Source organism: Chelonia mydas, chromosome 3 (genome assembly GCF_015237465.2).
Source record: "Chelonia mydas isolate rCheMyd1 chromosome 3, rCheMyd1.pri.v2, whole genome shotgun sequence".
NCBI lineage: Eukaryota > Metazoa > Chordata > Testudines > Cheloniidae > Chelonia > Chelonia mydas.
In genome coordinates, this window is record NC_057851.1 from 35754139 (window position 1) to 35778066 (window position 23928).

Consider the following 23928-nt stretch of genomic DNA (forward strand, 5'->3'; position numbering starts at 1 on the left):
GAGGTGAGTTAAAGCCTTATATAAATTAGAACACGACCAATGACTTTAAAGTTTCTGAACTGGGGGCTGTCATCAAAATACCATCAGACACTTAACTTCAGTGACTGTTAGGTGTGAGTAAACAGAATTCAGAATTTCCTGGCATTTATAAAATATATTAATTCATTGGATGCCTAAATCAATAAATTTTAATAATGGATCCATTTTTTCTTAATGAAGTGATGAATAAGGAGCAAGAAATAAACTGTTCCATACATTCAAAAGAATTCCCTCGTCAGACTTCTACTGCTGATTTAATGTGTGTGTGTGTGTGTACGTATACACACACATATATATATACACACACACTGAAGAGGCTACAGTATAGCAAAATGATGTACAATTTTTGTTAGGCATCTTGCTATGATAAAAATTAAGAAGGCAAATAAAATTATATCTCGGGTCCTTTGTTTGGTCTTTTTATTCAAATACAAATTATCAGTTAGCAACAGCAGTTTTTTTAAAAGAGATATTATGGGAAATAAATTAGTAGCTGCTTTTGCATCTCTATTATGGTGCATGTCTCAAGAAAATAAACAAATGGCAATCAAAGCTAGATAGATTTCTAAAACACTTGATATATAAAAAAATCAACATTGTAAAATCTGCTGGAACAATAATTATATAATGGTGACAGGTTTCAGAGTGGTAGCCGTGTTAGTGTGTGTCAGCAAAACAAACAAACAAACAAACCATGAGGAGTACTTGTGGCACCTTAAAAAAACTACAAAAAAACTTTTGTAGTGATAATCAGGATGGCCCATTTCAAACAGTTGACAAGAAGGTCTGAGTAACAGCAGGGGAAAAATTAGCATGGGGAAATAGTTTTTACTTTGTGTAATGACCCATCCACTCCCAGTCTTTATTCAGGCCTAATTTAATGGTGTCCAGTTTGCAAATTAATTCCAATTCTGCAGTTTCTCATTGGAGTCTGTTTTTGAAGTTTTTTTTTTGGAGAATTGTGACTTTTAGGTCTGAAATTGAGTGACTAGGAAGGTTGAAGTGTTCTCCGACTTGTTGTTGAATGTTATAATTCTTGACGTCTGATTTTTGTCCATTTATTCTTTCACGTAGAGATTGTCCGGTTTGGCCAATGTACATGGCAGAGGGGCATGGCTGGCACAAACAAACAAACAAACAAAAAAAGTTTTTTTCTCCTGCTGATAATAGCCCACCTTAATTGATTAGTCTCATTACAGTTGGTATGGCAACACCCATTTGTTCATGTTCTCTGTGTATATATATATATATCTTCCTACTGTATTTTCCACTGCATGCATCCGATGAAGTGGGTTTTAGCCCACGGAAGCTTATGCCCAAATAATTATATAATGGGTTATTTTAACTATCTCAAGATACACTAGTCTAACTGCCTATTGACACATGGATTGGACAAACAATTTATACCATAAATAGTTGGTTTTCAGAGTTTCACAAGCAATTCTTGTAACTCAATTCTATGAACCTTTAAAATGAAGATATTTAAACTATGAAGAAAACTATCACAAACTAGGATAAAGAGGAACTATTTTTTAAAAATCCTTAGTATCCATAGACAAACCGAAATTTATTTTAAAAAGAGAAAGATGTATATAATTTTGAACAAACAGGAATAAAAACTACTATGGCTAAGCAGGAATATGAATGCATAAGTATATAAGTCCTAAAAATGCATCCTTTGGAAATCTTGTTTGCTACCTTATGGTTGACAATAAATCTTTGTAGGATCATGCTCTAAAAAGTCAAGAGCAGAGTCAATGTGCAAAAATCCTTGTCCCCCTTCCACTACATCTTTATTGAATGGGAGTTTCCAGAATTTTTTATTTTTGAAGAAGGAAAGGTGAGTGCTTTGTGCACAATATTGGTCAGGTTATTTAAAACATAAAGATCATCACAAAGAAGGCAAAGTTAACAAAGGTAGCAGGCAAGAGGGAGGCTATGATGAAGACTGTTCTCAGTGGTATCAGATGACAGAACAAGTTGCAGTGGGGGAGGTTTAGGGTGGATATTAGGAAAAACTTTTTCACTAGGAGGGTGGTGAAGCACTGGAATGGATTACTTAGGGAGGTGGTGGAATCTCTTTCCTTGGAGGTTTTTAAGGTCAGCCTTGACAAAGCCCTGGCTGGGCTAATTTAGTTGGGGACTGGTCCAGCTTTGAGCGGGGGTTGGACTAGATGACCTCCTGAGGTCCCTTCCATATGATTCTATGGTTCAATGAAATGTAGAAGCCAAATAGGAGTAAAAGATAAATGCAACCAGAATTTTTCTTAAATAAATAATAAATAATAAATAATAATAATAATAATAAAAACAGCTTGGGGGAGGTGATCAGGAAGGTGAAAATTAGAGAATCAGGAATGAGGCAGAATTGCTAGCAAGGTCTGACCCCAAGCAAATGCCTGTCCTCACTCCCAAAGCTCATTTTATCCCAGTCCTTTTTATTTCCTATTACCAAACATGAGTAAAAGAAACATCTATTTTTTTTTAAATTACAGCTTAGACTGTGACATCACATGACTCCAGGAGATGGGACACTAGTCATGTTCCTAATGAGTCTCTGCATTAATGCAACCCTGCACATCCACACGTAACCACTCCTCTTCAATTCATATAGCCCTCCCTTAGTTCTCACTTTCTCCCTCTGCCCCACTCCTCGTCAGTGCCTAATTTGTGCTGGGGCTGAGCCCTGGCACCTCTAGGCTTGGCAGTTCATAGCCACAGCACCTCTGGGCTCCCAGCCAGCCGCCACCATTCTCCATACCATGCCATGACCTGCCCTGCTGCTGGTGGCGCTGAGCTGAGTGCCCAGCCTGCAGATCCTACTCTCTGCTCACCTACCAGTGCTTAATTTGTGCCGGGGCTTGCTGAAGCTGAGCTCCGGCACTCTTTCCTTTCAAATTAAGCACTGCCCCTTGTATATGATCTCATTTTCTTCTTCTCTTACTGACTTCCCCTCCCCAAAACTTGTTCATTCTCTCCCTACCACTCCCCTTCACTCTCTCACACACAACTTATTCTTCTCTCCTTTCCTCTCCTCACTACACACACTCACTCACCCAGGCACTCTTTTCCCTCTCTCTTTCTGTTCCCCTCTGCAAACTCTCCCTTCCTTTCCCTGCTCTTCTGACAGGCACTCTCAATCTCTCTGCCTGCAGATTCTCCCACTCTTGTCTTTCTCTTCTTGCCACTCCTAAACTTTCAGTAGTTTAGCTCAGTGTGAAGGAGAGAAGTCTGCTGCATAACAGCATAAAGCAGCCCTGCAAGATCTCTGTTTCCTCCTCCCCCTGCAGTTGTTGCAGGGACCCAGGGTTACACCAACAAGGAGTGTGTGTGTGTAGTGGGAGGGAATGGTTTGGTCCAGAAAAGCATCACACAGAGAAGCAGCAGCACATGTGTATATTTTAGTGGGAAAGGGCAGAAGCCTTTTGCTTTAATCCCCACTCATAGGTAGGCAGAATTGAAAGGAGCATTCCTAAGGAAGTGGAGGGACAAGTTGTGAGGGCAACATGTCCCGCCCATTTCCCCCAGTGATTTTACCTATGGAAGAGAAGCTGAAGGCAGAGACCAGGTGGAAAGCCAAATACAGAACATACTTCTAGATCCTAGACAATGGTAGCCCTGTACTGTTTATATTTTTACTTTATCTAAAAAATTCTAAGAGAGATTGAAGAAGTCTAGAGAAGATGCTTAGAAGTTTGGCAGGATATTGCAATGACTAGGGGGACATTTAGTTTGAAAAGATATGACTTCAGTTGAAAAGTTCAAAATTATGAAGGAGAATTCATAATATGAAATAAGGGAACATTTGATTCAATTAAGTGGGAGATCACAAAGGGAAATGCTACTTCACACTACCTATAATGAACCTCTGAACACAGTCACAATAACTTAACCAAACCCTGTGGCTGAATTGTAGTAGCCAATGACTACTAACTACATATGTATCTAGGGAAACTAAGGGCTCAATATTATCATTATCAAAGCCACATTTGGGGTTGGGTCATATCTCCCCTGCTTTTGTGGGAGTTAGGGGAAAAATTACTCTGAGAAAAAACAATTCCTCTTAGATACTTGGAATGCAGAGAGAGTGCATTAACTGATTCAGGAGATGCAGAACATAGAATCATAGAATATCAGGGGTGGAAGGGACCTCAGGAGGTTATCTAGTCCGATACCCTGCTCAAAGCAGGACCAAGATATCTCCTTCTGCTGTGCTACTCCCAGTCGCGGGCAGGCCCTGCCATCAGCCTGCAGCCCAGAGTGGTAGGACCGTCTGATGGCTGGTGAAAACAGCCAGACCTGTCAGAGGTGTGCATACGAGAGGAACTAAAAGCACAGCTTGCCCTGTAACTGTGATGCATGCAATGATGGATGGGGTGGATTACCAAAGGGGGTGCAGGGATGGAGCAGTAGTTCCCTAAGCACAGGCAGTTACTTGGGCTGCACAGGAGATACTTTCCACCCATATACTTAGCAGGCACAATCAGGACCCAAGATAATGGTAAGGCAATATATCATCAGACTGCAGCACGTAATATGCTTATCACAGGGCAGTGGGAGGGATGATTTGCCACTGATTTACATGTACAATTCTCTTGCTGATGTGTGGGGAGCTAACCATTTTACACAGAGCATCAGGTATCAGCCATAGTTTAAGTAAGGATGGTTGATAGCTGACTTGATGGACCTTTGTTAGTGATCAATTAATACTTATTAAGAAAATAATCTATTTTATGTATCAGAGGGGTAGCTGTGTTAACCTGGATCTGTAAAAGCAGCAAAGAGTCCTGTGGCACCTTATAGACTAACAGACGCATTGGAGCATAAGCTTTCGTGGGTGAATAGTATAGTGAATAGTATAGTGAATAGTACCCTAAGTGGGTATTCACCCACGAAAGCTTATGCTCCAATGCGTCTGTTAGTCTATAAGGTGCCACAGGACTCTTTGCCGAATCTATTTTATAAATCTTTTTGACAAGTTCACCAAAGCACATCATTGTCATGTCTACTATTTTTAATACTTTTACATTTGTAAATTGTTCTATTAATTACATTGTGCATGGAATTTCTTATCCTTGGACATGATAATGGTCAAGATCATGTTTTGCTGGTTTACAAGGGTTCATTGTACTGTTGAAAATTTGCTTGGTTAAATGCATAGATACTAAATAACATTTATAAATGCTGCTTTTAATTTTTATAATCCAGCGTAATATTGGTTAACTACCCATTCATGATTACATGTGTCTTGGTTACCTGTGCTTTTATAGATTCATAGTAAGCTGTGCTTTTAGACTCCTTGTAGTCGCTTTCGAGTGCACTCTTCTAGTGACAGGTTTGGCTGCCTTCATGCAGCCCTACCACTCTTAAAATGAACCTCTGGGCTGCACCCTTTCCCTACCCTCCATGCTAATTTAACAAGCTCAACTGAGTTTGGCCTCTGTAAGCCCCTTTTCTCCATAAATCAGACCAATGAGCCGATTAAAGTGATTCAAAAACACGTTCGTCAAAACAAAGCATTATTTATTCTTTCACCCACAGGTGCAGAGCGTGTAGAGCGCAAGTGTAAAACAAAAGACGGCTATACACACATTTCCCCTCACCAACAATTTAATCTTTCCTTGGAAGCTATGGTAAGCTCCATTCAGCCCAGTTACCCTCATCTCTAGGCTCAAGAAGCAGCCTGCTTGCTGCAGCTTCTGTCTGTGTTGACTCAGCCTGTGTATCAGCCTCAGTCTGCTGGCAACCTTTCTTCTCCTCCTCCTCCCTCCCCTTCCTGCCTAGGCCAGTATCTTTGAGGTTTTAATATACCTTTTGATCCTAAAATCAGCCTGGGAAGAGTAAACTTTGCAAACCTAGCACGTGACAGACCGGGGATTATTTCCCACTTAATGATTTCCCCAAGGACTCTTCGTATTCCCTAGGACAGCACCTTCTCTTTGCCATTGTTTAGTTTCCTGCTTACAGCCTACTTTTGAGTTAAGTCTATGCATTCAGGCAGGATAATATCACACAGATAAAGTGCACACAATATTTATAAAAATATAATATACAGAACTTGTTCACTCTCCAAAACATGTTATAATATGTTTCTCTAATATTAAGAACATGTATCATTGTATCAATAATATTAGCATAAACAAGGCCAGATCCTCAGCAGCAGCAATGGAGTAGTCAGTGAAGGGAGGGTTGCACAGAAGAGTTCTTTCCTTATCCTGGTGTTCCTCTGCTTCATGCTGGCTTCATGCACATTTGAGAAACAGTTTGTACTTGTTGCCCCCGGCCTCGTGACCGTTGGTCATTACTGGGATGAAAGGGAGTCCCAGCCACACCTTGTGCACTAATAGCTGTGAGAGGTGGTAGCATAGGATTAGCTATAGTGGCATCTATAAAACCCAAAAGTCACCTATGCATGGGAGAGCCTATGTAGAATGAATCAAATTAGTTTAGGGCTGCTTTATGCTAGAGGACAATGAAAAGCATTCAGAGTGTGGCTCCAACTCAGGGCCAGTAAGTACAACACACAAGTCTGACAAATATTGTGGCCTTTTGATGCTGTTAAACTTTTACTTTGAAGGCTTATTTTCTCCTGTTACTGTTTAGTGAAAATTCCCTTATGTATCCAATAAAGATAAGACCTTTTTTCCGGTTTTCATGGTTAAGCTCATCTATCATATTCTGGAGATCACATATGTTGGATACCAACAAAACAAGATTCAGAGTGTCGGAATCTAAGTATGTTTCTCCTCTCTAACCCCTTTCTGTTCAGTTCAATCTGTAGAAAATGTTTTTGAAATAAATCATAAATAGTCTTTGCTTTGACAAAGATTGTCACAACCTTTTATCTCTTTGTAGTTTTATTTCCCCCCTCTGTATTTTCCCCTAACATCTTCCCTTGCTAATACCTCACAGTCCCAGCCACTGTGTGTTTGCTATTTAATTCTCATGCAAGTCATGCTTTGATGTACTTTCTACCAGAAATCAGAATTAATTTTCCAAATTGAGTGTAAATGTTCATTCTTATTATTTTCATGTAACCTAGGTTTATTTCTGTTCTGTTTATGCTGATCATTTATGCTCCCTCTCTCCCTCCAGACTGTGGTTAGTATCTCAGCAGTCTGTGGTCATAATCTATTTAACTGTTTGTGATTTCTCATCTTTAGTTCTTCCTATGTCTTGCACATTACTTGAGGCCAGATTCTGCTTACTAAGGTTGAGTGGTAACTAACTTATTTTAAAGAAATAAGGCAACTTGTGAAGTAAGGTACTATTCAATCTGAGTAGGCATGGCAAAATTGGTCCTTGGTTATGTTCTTTTTCTTAGCTCTATCTATTTAACCAGTACTAAAAGCAGCATAAAGTAAACCTAAAAAGTTGTTCTCCTCCTGACTAACCAAAGGGTCAGATTGCCTCCTCCTCCACAGCAGAGGAAATGAAAATTTCCTCAATCCTCAGCTTGACCAAGAGAGGCACTGAAGTAGAAAGCAAAACCCATGCTTCCTTTAGATCATATAAAGGACCACACATGCATGCTGTGCAAAAGTGTTAAATTTTGTTTGACTCCAGTTTTGGCTGTGAAAGCTTCGGATGGGAAAGATGCCAAGGGAAGAGTCCAGTGCCATGGAGCTGAGTGGAGGGACAGTATGTCCCAGAGGCAATGTGGAGGAACAGGTCTTTGTGCAGGCCGCTCTCCCATCTAGCAGCTCTTCTATGATCCAAGGCATTTGGAGGCTGAATCTCCCTCCCCATGACAGAAGAGTACAGAGAAAATGTGAGGAGAACTCCCAGTTTCCAGCCTCCAATGTGGGTTTTTCTCCACAGGGAATTTTGCGGGGGCTTATTGCTGTGGTGCTTTGCAACTTCAAAAATGTGAGCCAATATCAGCTGACTCACAAACCCCAAAGTCTTTCTGATATGAGCAGAGATTTCTGGAATGTTAATTCACATGACTAGAAGTCTGAGAGTATTTTCTGAAACTCAGTAGTCTCTCATTTATCTGAGTGAAGAAAGTGAGATCTAGTGAAATCACAGAACTGCAAGCTAAGATTTCCTGAGTCAAATATGTACCAATTTGTTGTGTGGATTTTTGCAAGTCACTTAACCTTTTTGCTTTGCAGTTCTTCATCTGTAAAATGAGGATAATAATAGTTATCTACTGCACAGGGGTACTGTGAGGATTAAACATACCTAAGTGAGTAGAGCTAATATTTGTCTAGTGCTTTGAAGTGTGACTAATTTGTCATTACAATTCATTTTTATTTTCACTGAGACTTGAGTTGCCAGAAAATCAGTGAAGATGATCAAGAGAATTTCACAAAGAATTGTGAAACTGTCCTTCACATAAACAAAGTAGGGGCAATTATCAAGACAGATTTTAAATCTAACCCCCAAGAATTTATGCATTAAGAATGGGAAATATTGATATAGAACATAGCTGAAGCCCAGGTGGGTGTAGAACAGCTACTTAGGTTATGTCTACACTGCAGAAAAGCCTTGCGGCAGTGAGTCTCAGAGCCTGGTTCAACTGACTCGGCTTGAAGGACTTATGCTATGAGGCTAAAAATAGCAGGGTAGACATTTAAGCTTGGGCTGGAGCCTGGGCTCTCAAATCCAGTGGTCTCAGAGCCCAGGCTCCAGTCCAAGCCCAAACATCTGCACTATTTTTAGCCTGTAGTGCAAGCCCAAATCAACTGACCCGGGCTGCAGACTTGTTTTTGCAGTGTAGAAATACCCTGAATGACTGTTCTACACCCAACTGAGTGTCAGACATGTTCTATATCAATATTTCACGTTCTTAGTGCATAAGTCCTAGAACTGTATTTTGAAGTAAACCTTAATCTTTCTAATTTAACAACTAGAAGAAGCTAATTTTAGCAACATTTTATATATTCAGAAATCATTTGTGTTTATTGTAAGAAAATGAGAAAAAAGAGATTAATGCTATGAGGATGTGCGCGCTATTTCTTTAAATCTGTAGCAGGAAGCCTAGCAGGAAGGGGCTTGGGAAGCTTCTAAGCAGTCGCTCTATAGTGAAAGAGCTACAGAGAGAAGCCTTAATGCTAATACTGTTAAAGTTCCTCGTTCAGTATCAGAAGAAAGTGACTCTCTCTGTGATTCTTTTGCCAAATGAGAGATGACAAAGAGCCCACTGACTTCAATGAGAGTCATACTATTGACATCAATAGACCTTGGATCAGGTCCTAAAAGGACAATACATCATTCTAAACAGGGATCCCCAGGATGAAGAGAAGAGAAGGCTCAGAAAGCACTTCCTTAGTTTAGCATAGTGTAATTTAAATGTACACTAACCCGCAGTAACATTGCAGACAGGATATTATTTTAACCAATGGAACCAATTAGTATGAGAAATTCTGATATAAGTTAATGGGAGTTTCATGTGTGGAATGGCTGCAGATAAGAATCCACTATTTTTGAGGCAGCTGAAATATATACAACTGTGGTACTGTCATCGGTCACCCTGATTCCCACAACTCCAGGTTCTAAATCTCTGTATCCGTACAGATTGCTATCTAGACAAGCCATTGGATGGTGGGACAACTGGGCTCATGAAAAATGAGAGAAAGGCAAAGGCATCATGACACCTGATCTGTGAACATTACTGCAGTGGGGTGAGTCATGCCCTGACAGGTTACAAGTGAGTTCCATTTAGAGTACATCACCTTATCTCCAAAACTGGAAAATAAAATCGAATTGCAAATAGAGCTATTGGGAATACCCTGTATTCCTGTAAATGTGCTTTACAGCACAAACTAAAAATGATAAATACTGGATTAACCTTTGATCAATACTGCTCTATTAATGTGGAAAAGAAATCACACACTTTTACAGTTTCAATGAGATGACAGGACGGTAACTCCTATTAGCCTGTAAAAACCCCTACAGATGATTCTGTGTACAGAAAAGTATCTAATTTAATGTTTCATAAAAAATATGCAGTGATTCAATGATGTGTGTCTTTTTGGAAATTGAGTAACAAATCTTACTGCCTCCTGATAATACACTCAAGCGCTTTCCAGTTTCTGGAACAGTATGATAAATTATATCAAGCAGAATCAGAAGGTGATAATGTTTGGACAATGGTCATTGTAAATATCCTACATGTCTAACAAAATTATGTACAGTATATGTTACAACCTGGACAGGCACTGGTCTGTTGTCTTGTGATTACTTGGCCTAAAACTTTACCCTAATTGTAAGCTTAAATGTATAAAGTATGTTTAAGTTCATAAGATGTCACAATAACTTATGATTTTTTTTTCCTGCTTGGGAATTAACTATGGAAAATAGGTCAAGTTGTGTTCAATAATAAATATTATGAACAAGTGCAAGAAAACAAAACAGGAAGACTAGATTAGTCCAGACAAAAAAAAGGCCTATTGATATGATTCAAGGACTGTGTTCAGCTTGGACTTCATAAACAAGAAGATATGGGGTCCAGAAGATACAGAGTGCAGAAATTAATGGACCAACATTGGTGTGCGGCCTAATTGGTGAACAAAATAATGAGGGCACAGATTACGTCATCCGCTTTTCCACTTATTGGGGATCTTAAAAAAAAGAGCCGTTGAAAAAAATCTCATCTTTCCAACTCATGTCAGCTCATCTCAATTCATTCATCTTCCTAAATCCCAAAACAGAGGAAGCAGACAGGAGTAAAAGATTTTCTTCCTGGGAGGAAGGTCATTAGGCCTTGCTTTGTTTAAGAAACTGTTTTTCACCTGAGAGTTGTGAAAGTCATCATATCATCATGACATCCAGTCCCCAGCCCATCAGTGAGGATACCTAATTGCCAGCACCACAGATGCATGTAAGATCCCATTCTGTTTCCCTTTCTTTTGTGTTACCTTCTGCTCCTCTTCTTGTCTTATCGCTCACTGTCTTGGCTTTTCATCGAATTTTGAAATCAACTGAACTACATCAGCACAGTAAGATGAGTGGGATACCTGCCCTATCTCAGGAGAAAAGATCCAACCAAATGATTTCCCTGACTCGAAAGTGAACCATGGCCAAGCAACAGGTGTCACGGTCAACATACCAGCTAAAGCATCCATTTGTAATGGACCAGCCGTTCAGCATTCCAAAAATATCAAAAAAAGCCATAGTCCCTCACACCCCCTTTTCTATCCTATCTCATCTCTCCTCCACTTTTCATCTGTTCTGTCTGTTAAAAACAGGACTTGTGAATACCCTTCACACATCAGGACAGAATAAAATTAACCCTTTCCTTTTAATCAAAGAACATTTGTTAATGAAAATAAGAGACTGATATTTTGCTTCCAAAAGGAGATAAACTTTAACAGGTTTTGATTTAGTTTATTTTGTGTAATCACTCAATTTCATAGACGTTAAAGCCAGAAGTGACCATCATGATCATCTTGTCTGACCTCCTGCACATTGCAGGTCACAGAACCTCACCCACCCTCTCCTCTAATAGATCCATAACCTCTGGCTGAGTCACTGAAGTCCTCAAATCATATTACAGAGAATCCACCATTTAATCGAATTTAAACCAGCAAGTAACCCGTGCCCCATGCTGCAGAGGAAGGCAAAAACCCAGGGTCTCTGCCAATCTAACCTGGGGAGAAATTCCTTCCTGACACCAAATACAGCAGTCAGTTAAACTCTGAGCATGTGGGCAAGACCCAACAGGCAGACACTTGGGAGAGAATATTCTGGAGTAGCTCAGAGCCCTCCACATCTGGTGTCCCATCACCAGCCATTGTGGATCTCTGCTGCTAGCAGTCTCAGATTGACTACATGCCATTGTAGGCAGTCTTGTCATATCATCCCCTCCATAAACTTTTCAACCTCCGTCTTGAAGCCAGTTAGGTTTTTTGCCCCTTCGTGCGCGACTGCTCCCTGTGGGCGACTGCTCCCGATAGGCGATTACTCTAGAACTCTACTCTGATGGTCAGAAACCTTTGTCTAATTTCAAGCCTAAACTTGTTGATGGCCAGTTTATATCCATTTGTTCTTGTGTCAAAATAGGCATATAACTTAAATAACTCCTCTCCCTCCCTGGTATTTCAGTCTCAGTATACATGCTTATTTTAATTTCTTGTGCTTTCTTGTGTTTGATCAATAAATGTTCAAAATTAGACTGAACACTTTTGGGTGTTTGCCAAGAAGCAAGTAAACCACAGCCTCTGTAGAAAAAAAATGGACCGAAATATCACTGTTTTAACGTTGGACAATGAAAAAGTTTATAAACACCTTTAACTCTTTTGGCCCTTGAGATTAATACAACAGTTGTGAAAGGACCCAACCACTGGATCCCACATAATTCTAAGCCCCCTAGGCCTGGGTAGTGACTGGCAGTGGTGCCCACGGTCATATGCACATTACACATGGGATATAGCATTGGCAAGGGCACCAAGTCATCACTTCTAGGCCCTCCCAATGGCAGTGGCGAAGAGAAAGAGCACTGGCCACCCCACTGCCCACTCAGGCTTTGCTCTGCAGCCCATCTGTCATGACGGGGTGGGGAGGACTTTGGGATCAAACCTAAGCAGTGCTGTGACCCCCAAGAACCAGATTGCAATACCACTCAATCATTTTTGGCCCCATTGTGATGGAGAGTCCATAGGGCCAAACTTGAGTAGGCAGTGAGGTGGCCAGCACTGCTCCTTCTTGCTGCTGCCTTGGGGACAGCTCCAGCACCAGAGCTCCTCTCTCAGGAGCCTGACAGGCTTCTCCCTGCTTCCAGCAGCCCATGCCCCCTCTGCTCTAACCACAGGGTTCACTCAGAAACAGCCTCAAGACCGCTACAAGTATGGGGAGCTGCAATAAGTGCCTGTATGGGGGAGCCAGCTGGGAGAGGGGAAGCAGGGAGCCCTGGGGCATACCATGTGAAAAATTCCTGGGGCCAGGTTACTGTTCCTAGTTCTGGGTCTCTGAAGCACACTCCAGAATCAGACCCCATGTCTGATACCCTTCTTGGCCCTTCTTGGAAATTTGGGACCTCATAGTTTGGCTGCCTTAGCTCCTGGCACAAGTGCTTAGCCCTTGGGAGGTCCTAGTTGCGTAAGCACATTTTCCCAGAGAACACTGAGCTGTGGGAGCCCTGGTTCCTACTTAAACTTTTCAGGAACAACGTGGCAGGAAAGCAAGAAACACGGACTTAGCAAATGAATTTCTTAACAACAGACACTTCACTCTTGAAAGCACTAGAGAGTGACAGATGTGTGAAAAATGGTCAATGGTCCTTGATGACACTCTTATTGTAAGCCACTGTGGTGTTCAGTGATCACTCAGTGCTCCATGTACTTCAAAGAGATCTGCTTTATTCTGTGATGGATTCCAGCTGGCCGTGCAGCATAACAACAACATGAGCTTCTGCCGTGCCCCACTCAGACTGTCTGGGAAGCTCAGCCTTTAAAGGCACATCCCGTCTCACCAAAACTTAGCAATATCATTTTAAAAACCAACATTAATATAACACACAATTACAAATGCTTATATGTAATCTGTAACTAAACTTACTAAAAATATTAAATTGTCTTTGAGGTGCCTTTTGCTGTCATTTGGATCTGCAGCGCTCCTCTCAAACATCAGCACTGCTGCTGTCAGGAGGAGGTGAGTCCATTTGTTCCAGTCATTTTATGTTTCGAGCCTCCATTGTCTCAACCTGCTATGGTTGTTGCCTGTCTGAGGACCTCCTGGGTAAAACAGCAGACTGGGATTTGGAGGTATCACCTATTTCTTCTTTGTATGGTCCATTAGGGTGACAACCTGATACGACTATGGGGTAATCTCTTGTGACACCGCTGCTGTTTGAGACCATTGTTTCCCATCATAGATATGCACAGTGTCATTTACATGAAGTGCTGGCAGCTCCCCTGACTCCAAATCATATTGATTTTTTTGTTTTGTCTTAGCTCTCTGTACATCTGCAAGTCCCCAGTGACTCTGAAATTAGTTTGTAATAGTGCAGGCATTCTTGTTTTACGAATTGAACAAAATCTCAGCAGGTAACAACCCAGGCATCACTGGTATTCCTTTCTGTAATTTACCAGTGCTAAATACAGATCAGAGTCTGACTCTGTAGTATTTTTTCAGAAGATGCTTTATTATTCTGACACTGTTTTCCACAACTTCATTGGATTTGGGATAATAGGGACTAATGGCTACATGTCTCAACTTGTACTTTACTGTGAAGTGCTTAAACTCAAGTCCACTAAACTGTGGCCCATTGTCAGACATTACTAAGTGAGGTATACCATGTCCAGCAAAAACAGACTTGACATGCACTATTATCTTGCAAGTGAGACTCACAGTCTAGCATAAGTACATGTTTTTTTTTTCCAGCAAACAAAGAAATTATGCCCACTTTTTTATTCCAACGGGCAATTTTTTCCTGTGCCACCAACATAGTTTTTTTTTTTTACTTGGCCTCTATTTTTGGCATGTAAGATAAGTTTTAATAGCATCCTCAGTGTTGCTGTTCATCTGAGGCCATATAAAATTCTTTTAGATTTCTCAATCCCTAAATGACTTTCATATATCCTTTTAAACAAAATCCCATCTAGTATTGAGAGCTCTTCCTTACATCGATAATAGGGGCCAGGAACCTCCCTAACTTGTGCTAGTAGCCTTAATTACTTTCTGCAGGGTCTTATCCTGAGCAAATGACTCTGGCGAGCACAGTCCACTTTTCATCTGAAACAGGATACATACAAAATCTAGCTCGGGAATTTGCTCTATTGTACTTTTGTCAAACGCTCTAGAGTGTGTGTCTGCAGCCACCAAACCCCTCCCAGGTTTCTAATCAAATCGCAAATCATACACTTGTAGCTAAAAAAAAAATCCCCATCAGGGGATGGGGGCAGGCAGATTTGCCGGGCCCCTTTGACAATGGGAATAAGTGGTTCATGGTCAATTTCAGTTAACACAGATCTGTCATAAATAAAGACATGAAACTTTTTACACGTGGACTAAAGTGAAAGCCTCCTTCTCTTTTTGAGCAAATTGACACTCATTTTTTGTTAGCACCCATGATGCATAAGCCACTAGGTCTCCAGTATTAACTAAACTATTGTACGAGGACTGCACCAATACCTTCCTTGGAGACACAGACAGCTTAGGTCTATGCTAACTGTCAGGACTGAAGCCTCTTTAATTAAATCCTTCTGTTTCTCAAACTCTGTATTAAGATTTGCATCCCATGTCCATTGGACATCATTGCACAGTGGTGTTCTCAAGTTGCTGATTTAGGCAGTTAGATTTGGCTTTCCTTACATAGTTCACCATTCCAAGGAAAGTTTTGTACTCCTTCCTTATCTGTTTTGGCAGGCATGTCCTTCAAGACCAGCTGTTTGTTGGGTGTCTCTAATGCCCTGCACCACTTCCCAGTGGCTGACAGGGGAACCCAGGCCCGGCCTCTACATTGGTTTCCAGCCCAGGGACCCTATAACAAGAAGCCTAGGTCTGTACAGTTCTACCCCTGGGCTTCTGCTGTTTCTCTGGGCTTCTTCCTACTTATCTGGCTCCCCCCCCACCCCTTTCTGGGTTTGCCAGCCCAAGCCCCCTCCTCCCTATAGACTACTTCCTTGCAACCTGTTGCTGCTCACAGCTCCTGCGCTTTATGCAGGCCCTTCTTGTTCCTGCCCAGCTGATCCCATTTCCAGTTAGTGGCCTGCTCCCTGTCTCAGGTGCATCCTGGGTAGTTAATTGGCCTGCCTAGCTACTTTAACCCTTCGAGGCCTTATGTGGGATGGGCACCTCATCACAGGGGGATATGAAAGAGGTCTATAAAATCATGAATGGTGTGGTGAAAGTGAATGGGAAAGTCCTTTTCCCTTCACAAGCACCAGCGGTCACCCAATTAAATTAATAAGCAGGAGGTTTAAAACAAACAAAAGGAAGTACTTCTTCACACAACACACAGTCAACCTGTGGAACTCATTGCCAGTGAAGGCCAAAAGTATAACTGGGTCAAAACAGAATTCTATAAATTCATGGAGGATAGGCCCATCAAATACTATAAGCCAAGATGTTCTGGGACACAACTCCATGTTCTGGGTGTCCCTAAACCTCTTGCTGCCAGAAGTTTGGACTGGACAATCACTCGACACATTGCCCTGTTCTTTTCTTTCCCTCTGACGCATTGGGCACTGGCCATTGCTGGAAGACAGAATGCTGGGCTAAATGGACCAGTGGTCTGACACAGTGTGACCATTCTTATGTCCTTAGTTTACTGGAACAGTGCATCCCAATGTTTTGTTTTTCTAAGAGCAGCTGCCAGAAACACGATGATGCATTAAATCTAGAAAAATAATTAGCATCAGTCATACCCCCAAAATTTCTCCCCTTGCATGTAGTACAAAAATGTTCCCTTAATTTTTTTTAAATTTTTCGGGATCTCTACATAAGTGAAGGGCTCCATCTTTTTTCTCCCGACAATGACCAACAAATGTACCCACTCTGTCAATTCTTCTCTTGCTCCATGATTCCCAGAGCAATGAGCCTATTGAGCTCTTTTAGCCTTCTCTTTTGGGCAAAGGGAACTCTCTTAGGGACATGGATTGTTGGGCAGTTGGGTTCTTTTAGTTTTCTTCTGTGCTCTCTTGAGAATTTCCCTATCCCTTGGAAGATGCCCTCAAACTCTTTCTAAATTGTTGTAGTCCCCATCCCTCTAAAAGAGTACCCTCTTGATGAGACGAAGCACTTGACGCACTTTTAACCAATAACAGGATCTCTTCCCCCTGGTGACTGTACCAGCTTTATCCTGGCTTCTCCAAACTCAGCTGTTGTGGGCAGGATTTCCCCAGTTTTCAGTGGGAATGCTAAATTTCTTGAGGCCTTGCTTGACCTTGACACTCTATCAAAGCTTTGGCCTTCCTCTGTGTCACAGGCAGTTCTTAAGTTGGGCATAGAGCATGGCAGAGGATCTTGAGGCATGTGCTCCATGTGTCCCAGCCAGCGAAGCCTGTGAATGTCCAGTGTAGTCTGCATAGACTGTAGGCTGGTTCTTTCAAGGATCTCATTATTAGTGATCCATTGGTCCCAAGTAACTCCAATGATTTTTATAAGACAATGGAGTTGGCAAATGTTCAATCACCACTCCTGCTTGATTGCCACAGTGTGTGTAAATCTATGTGCTGTTTTTCCTGAATTCCAACTTTGAGGCCCACATGATTTTCTGCCTCATGATTCTTCTCATGTAGCATTTGGGATTTTCTATCATGTCTATAGCGTCAGAGCAGTGTCCATCCTCCATAAGGACTGCAACTTTCTTTGCTTGGCAAATTTTAATTGCTCTGTCAAAGGTTTCTTCTTCCAGTAGTCTGTTTCTGAGTATTTTATTCCAGATCCCAGGCACGATCTAGCCTCTTGTCAGAGACTCAGTTAGCCCCCCAAATTGCAAGATTGGCTCTTCAACCTTAGATCAGTAACAAACTCCTCTATGGTTTACCTTCTTTTTGTACTCCCTGTTTAAAAATCTCTCTCATGTTTCATTGTGATGTGAAGTGCAGTACTCATCAAATTTTTATAGTGCAATTTCATAGTGAGCCCCTGCCTAAGTTAACTGAAAACTATTAAACATACCAAGTGCTTCAGAACTAGCTATTGTCAGAAATAAGGCTACGTTCTCACTGTCATCTTTCTTGCTGGCACCCATTGTTGCAGATATAGAATAAAGTGCTTTTTAAAGCTTCTCCAGTTATCTTCCATGTTTTAAGAGCATTTCATTGGCTGGAGCTTTTAACTGCTCCATTCTCCCAGTCTAGTATTTTCTTAGTTCCTTTTTACTCCTGGTCCTGTGTGGCGTTCAATGATCCTTCAGTGCTTCAGGTGCTAGAAAAAAGATCTGTGATCTGCTTTATTCTGGTACCCGTTTCAACTGACTGCACATAACAACAACATGAGCTTCTACAATGCTCCCTTAGACTTCGTTTCTGGAAGTCCAGACACTAAAAGAATAGTCCCCAACACCACAGTCCTCTCCAAGGCATTTCCCACCCTAGCATGAGCACACAGTGTCTAGAATAAACTGATGTCATTAAGATTAGGTTGGTTTTCAGCACAGATGCAATGTCTTATTTCAGGTCCCAGTGCAAAGTGAAGGTCACAATGAAGGTTTGATGAAGTACATACCGACCTAACCCCCCGGTGTAGATAGCTCTATGCTGACAAGAGGGCTTCTCCCATCGACACAGCTACCACCTGTCAGGAAGGTGGAGTACCTACACTAACGGGACAAGCATAGGTAGAGTCTTCAGAAGACAATCATACGATAAATGAACTTGGGGGTTTAAAGTTCATGGGGAAAACTGTGGTTCCAGAATGAAATAGAAATGAAAGCCATACACCCTATCTAACTATACATGCTCAAAAACAAACAAACAAACAAACTCCACAGAAAGCTTCTATCTTATTTTTGTAAGAATTTCCAAGCCTTAAAATACACAAATATCCTTCCACAAATTCACATCAAAGTAGCTTTTCAAATCTCCTTCAGTTTCTCAAATATTTTTTCACCACCTACCCTGTAAGTTTCATTCCCCTTTACAGTCAGATGTACTAAGAAACAGTAGAGATTCACAAACCTATGTAGTTTTGCACTGATAGGCTCCATTAAACTTAAGCATCTCAAATCCTCTTCTGCCCACCATTTCATTTATTACTGCAAAGTTTTCTTTCCAAAGTCCAAATAACCACATTCCCTGGTGAAATGTACACAAGAGTTTCATATTTGGTTGAACATTTCTTTAGGGCACAATTTCACAGGACATTTCAAAGTCATATTGTTGTTCCTTTTATTCACTTCATCTTGCCAAGTTCTATATAATCTTTGTTTTCTTTTCCCTTTTTGCATAGTACCTTCCCCAGCAGAGTCATTTATAGGCATACCTTAGCTTCTGCTGTTCCTGAAATTAATATTCTGATTTCGTTTCTTATAATATGTTTGCATCTTGAATGGAAATAGAATTGCTCTATCGAATGTTGCAGAGACAAGTATTTCTTTTGAAAAACAAAGTTATGTGTACTCAATACATATTGATCAAACATTAACATTAAGAAATCAACCACTTGCAAAAGTCAGGAATTAAGGGGAAAAGCTCATAGTTAACTCTGCCCCATTGTCCTTCTCTCTTTAATATCTTGAACTAGAGCATTTGCACCGAATCCTGCAAATCTTTCTTCAGTGAAACTCCTGTTGATTTCAAACAGAAATTTTTATTCAGCCTTTCACATAGTAAGTTATAAAACAGATGCTATTCAACCTATGCTTGATTTTAGCATCCATACAGATCCATAAAAGTGCTCCCCCAAGTGCGTTAGGTACCAATGGGAGCACAAATTACATTATTAGTAGTATTTGTTATTTATACACTACCACAGGTAGGCAAAATAATTATTCAGAATATCTTTCATCAACCCTTATTGGATATCAATTTAAATAAATAGCAGTACTTCAAAAAAGAGTCTTAAGATGCATATTCTTCCCTGCAAATATTTGCTTAAATTTCAGTAATTGAGAGATAATCTAGCAACTGACACCTAGTTTCAATGATTTTTTTTTCTAATCTTAATTATATATTTTATCCACATTAGGCTGTTTCAGGAGAAAGAACTATGTGAGAAACTAAAGTTTCAATGGAACATCCATTCATTTTGTTTTTGATGTAACTTTTGGGCTCATTCTCTAATGCACTTAAAATTCTTTTATAGTTCTCGAGTTATTTAATTCCGCACAATATTGATTCTCCCATAAGAAAAGTGAAGTGATTTCCTAGGTACAAAAATTGCTACTGGGTTAGAAATTTAATAAACCTCCTAAAAGTTTCTATAAATCTCCCAACAAGATTTTAAAAACAAGATGACAAAACAAAGTAAGAGATGAACTAATGTATGAGTTGTTAATTACATAACAAACTTATGTTTGACTCTAACAGGTTTTAGAATGATTTTAGAATCAGCCTTTGATTGCAGCACAGTTCAGTTTATGAAAATCATTTCCATTCTAGAAGTATAATCTGGCTAATTCTCACTTCACCAATCTGAAAACCCATAAAACAACTCATAAAAACAAAAAAGTGGCCTCTCCCCATTTCTCAGCAAGGATTGAATAGCAGGCTGCTGCAATGACAGACCATATTAGTAAGATTTCATTATTTGTATAAAACAGAATGCAATTAATTTGCTAGACTATTATGATTGTGGAGGAAAACTAAAATTATACTTTTCAAAGTAAATGAACACAGTGCATTTGTAATGAAGTATCCTTACAGTTTACTATTATGTTTGTTCTGTCTACATGTAGCTCCAAACTTTTTGCATCCTACAGCAACTGCATGGAGGCAGATTTTTTCCCCAGCAATTTTTAAAGAGATTTCATTAATGGTAAATATTTATGGACAATACAATTAAAATCTTACCTGGTCTGATAGAGAGCAGCATTTATTTGCCATTTTCATCTGCAGAAAAACGGAGATTAAAGAGTAGTCAGAGTGATGAATATATTGATGCTGTCATTTGTCATATTAATTCATTTTCAAGGACATATTTAATACACATTTATATATGTTTCCATACAAAAATACAACATTAAAAGAAAATCAGGGTTGCAAAATGAAGCCCTCAAAAGTCAGGAACTGACAAAATTAAGATTGCCTATATAAATTTAGCTCTGCCACTCATGTGGCTGCGTTATAATGCATTCTTTAGATACATATTACCTTCCTCACTTGCACCCCAATTCAACAAAGTGTTTAAGCACTTTGAAGTTAAGAATGTGCTTAAGTGTTTTGCCTCTGTGCACAATTTGGAATGGGACAGAGATGAAGGCAGTTGTTCAATATTTCTCTTTAGTTCATTGTTCAATGTGAAGCTGCTCATCTCTCTTGCTGCACAATATTTAACTGACTGCACCGAATATGGAGTTCTGTTGATTTAGACTTTTCTATGTCTCCCTGACACTTCTGATAAATTTCACTCCTTTTAAGTGAAATATTATTACTACTATACAGCAGAAACAGAACTTAAATACGGAAAGATTAAGTGACTAGTCCAAAATTGCACATGTAGACTGTAATAGTTGTAGGGACAGAACCTAGTCTCCTGGACCTCAGTTCACTGCCCTAACCATAAGACTCCGATAAACTAATCAACCTATTTCTCCTACAGACTGAGAAGGAAGAAAGATTGTTACTAAAATTTTTATTTTATAGCAGTTGGGATGTGCTCATGGCAAGGCGTACCATAGAATCATAGAACTGGAAGGGACCTTGAGAGGTCATCTAGTCCAGTGCCCTGCATTCAAAGGCAGGACTAAGTATTATCTAGACTATTCCTGACCCAGGTGTTTGTCCAACCTGCTCTTAAAAATCTCCAATGATGGAGGTTCCACAACCTCCCTAGGCAATGTATTCCAGTGGTTAACCACTCTGACAATTAGAAAGTTTTTCCTAATATCCAATCTAAACTGCCCTTGCTGCAATATAAGCCCATTGCTTCTTGTCCTATCCTCAGAGGTTAAGAAGAACAATTGTTCTCCCTCCTTCTTGTAACCTTTTATGTACTTGAAAACTGTTATATCTCCTCTCTGTCTTTTCTTCTCCAGACTAAACAAACCCAATTTTTTCCAATCGTCCCTCATAGGTCATGTTTTCTAGACCTTTAATCATTTTTGTTTCTTTTCTCTGGACTTTCTCCAATTTGTCCACATATTTCCTGAAATGTGGCGCCCAGAACTGGACACAATACTCCAGCAAATACATCCCAGAATGATGTGTGCTTTTTTTGCAACAGCGTTACACTGTTGACTCATATTTAGCTTGTGATCCACTATGACCCCCAGATCCCTTTCCGCAGTACTTCTTCCTAGGCAGTCATTTCCCATTTTGTATGTGTGCAACTGATTGTTCCTTCCTATGTGGAGTACTTTGCATTTGTCCTTATTGAATTTCATCCTATTTACTTCAGACCATTTCTCCAGTTTGTCCAGATCATTTTGAATTTTAATCCTATCTTCCAAAGCACTTGCAAACCCCCCCCCCAGCTTAGTATCGTCCACAAACTTTATAAGTGTATTCTCTATGCCATTTTCTAAATCATTGATGAAGATATTGAACAGAACTAGACCCAATCCCTACGGGACCCCACTCATTATGCCCTTCCAGCATGACTGTGAACCACTGATAAGTACTCTCTGGGAAGGATTTTCCAATCAGTTATGCACTCATCTTATAGTAGCTCCATCTAGGTTGCATTTCCCTAGTTTGTTTATGAGAAGGTCATGTAAGACAGTATCAAAAGACTTACTTAAGTCAAGATATACCACATCTACTACTTTCCCCCTATCCACAAGGCTTGATACACTGTCAAAGAAAGCTATCAGGTTGGTTTGACATGATTGTTCTTGACAAATCCATGCTGACTGTTATTTATCACCTTATTATCTTCTAGGTGTTTGCAAATTAATTGCTTAATTATTTGCTTCATTATCTTTCTGGGTACACAAGTTAAGCTGACTGGTCTGTAATTCCCCAGGGTTGTCCTTATTTCCCTTTTTATAGATAGGCACCGTTTTTGCCCTTTTCCAGTCTTCTGGAATGTCTCCCGTCTTCCATGACTTTTCAAAGATAATTGCTAATGGCTCAGATATCTCCTCTGTCAGCTCCTTGAGTATTCTAGGATGTATTTTATCAGGCCCTGGTGACATCTAACGTGTCTAAGTATTTTTGACTTGTTCTTTCCCTATTTTAGACTCTGATCCTACCTCATTTTCACTGGCATTCACTATGTTAGACGTCCAATCGCCACCAACCTTCTTGGTGAAAACCAAAACAAAGAAGTCATTAAGCACCTCTGCCATTTCCACATTTTCTGTTATTATCTCTTCCCCACCCCCCATTGAGTAACAGACCTACTCTGTGCTTGGTCTTCCTCTTGCTTCTAATGTATTTGTAGAATACATTAGATCAGATCAGTACTATGGACAACAGCCTCATTCATGACACACCATACAATTAGTACAATGAATAAGGAAGGATTCTTTGGACCCTAGACCAGTTCACCACCCAGAGAGTGAAGTGACACAGGGAACCTGGAGAAAACAAATAAGTGATCATATAGTTACTGTATTGTAATGCATTCAAACTGGGGGAAGGTCATGGGTTGCACATGCAACCTTATTTTTGTCACTTCCTGACTTCTGACTTTGCAACCTCTATTTTTAATGTAGTTTTTTCTATATGAAATTCATGTTTATAAAAAAAAATGAAGCAGCAAAAAAATTCCATCATGTGGTACAGGGATGTACACATTTTTATTCAGCGGGGGCACTAGTTAAAATATAATAAAATAATAGCTACTGAATATCACTTTAATGAGTAGTATGACTAAATTTGTCCACTTTAATAAAATGAGATAAATGAGCTTCTGTTCTAACTAAATGTTTCCTTTATTTTTAAAGCAATCCTTCAACTTTTTGGCGGTAATGGGGGCACAGGTGGGGAAGCCTCTAGTTGTCTACTCTCATGTGCTACTACTTGCTAGACAGCCACAGAACGCTGTGTAATGCATAAGGTGCAATCCATGAGGCAGAAACCTTTGCCTTATTCCATGTGCAATTTTTATGGGTTATAGAAGTAGTCAGGATTTTTTCAAGGACCTGCCTTAATCCACATTCACCCCACCTAGTGTGAGTAGGAAAGCAAGATTCCTTGGCTCCTGTCTCAGATCATATGCAGTTTCACAGATCATATTCCATAATTCTCTGTCTAGTACACCTGAAATTTCACTGTGCTTTGCTTGGCACACTTGTGCACATATTGGAAACATGAGATGTTATCTACTCAATGGGAGTTTCACCTTAGTCTATATACACATACATATTAATTTACAGTGGAATTTTGGGTTATA

At 40.1% G+C, this 23928-nt stretch overlaps 1 protein-coding gene across 1 annotated transcript in view; it reads right to left on the reverse strand.

Annotated features, from left to right (window-relative positions):
- Nucleotides 1-23928, reverse strand: part of SNTG2 (syntrophin gamma 2) — a 247301-nt gene that overhangs the window by 83282 nt on the left and 140091 nt on the right. The window contains exon 11 of the mRNA XM_043541919.1: nucleotides 20442-20480. Within this exon, the coding sequence (XP_043397854.1) occupies nucleotides 20442-20480 (39 nt within the window). The remainder of the gene's footprint in view (nucleotides 1-20441; nucleotides 20481-23928) is intronic.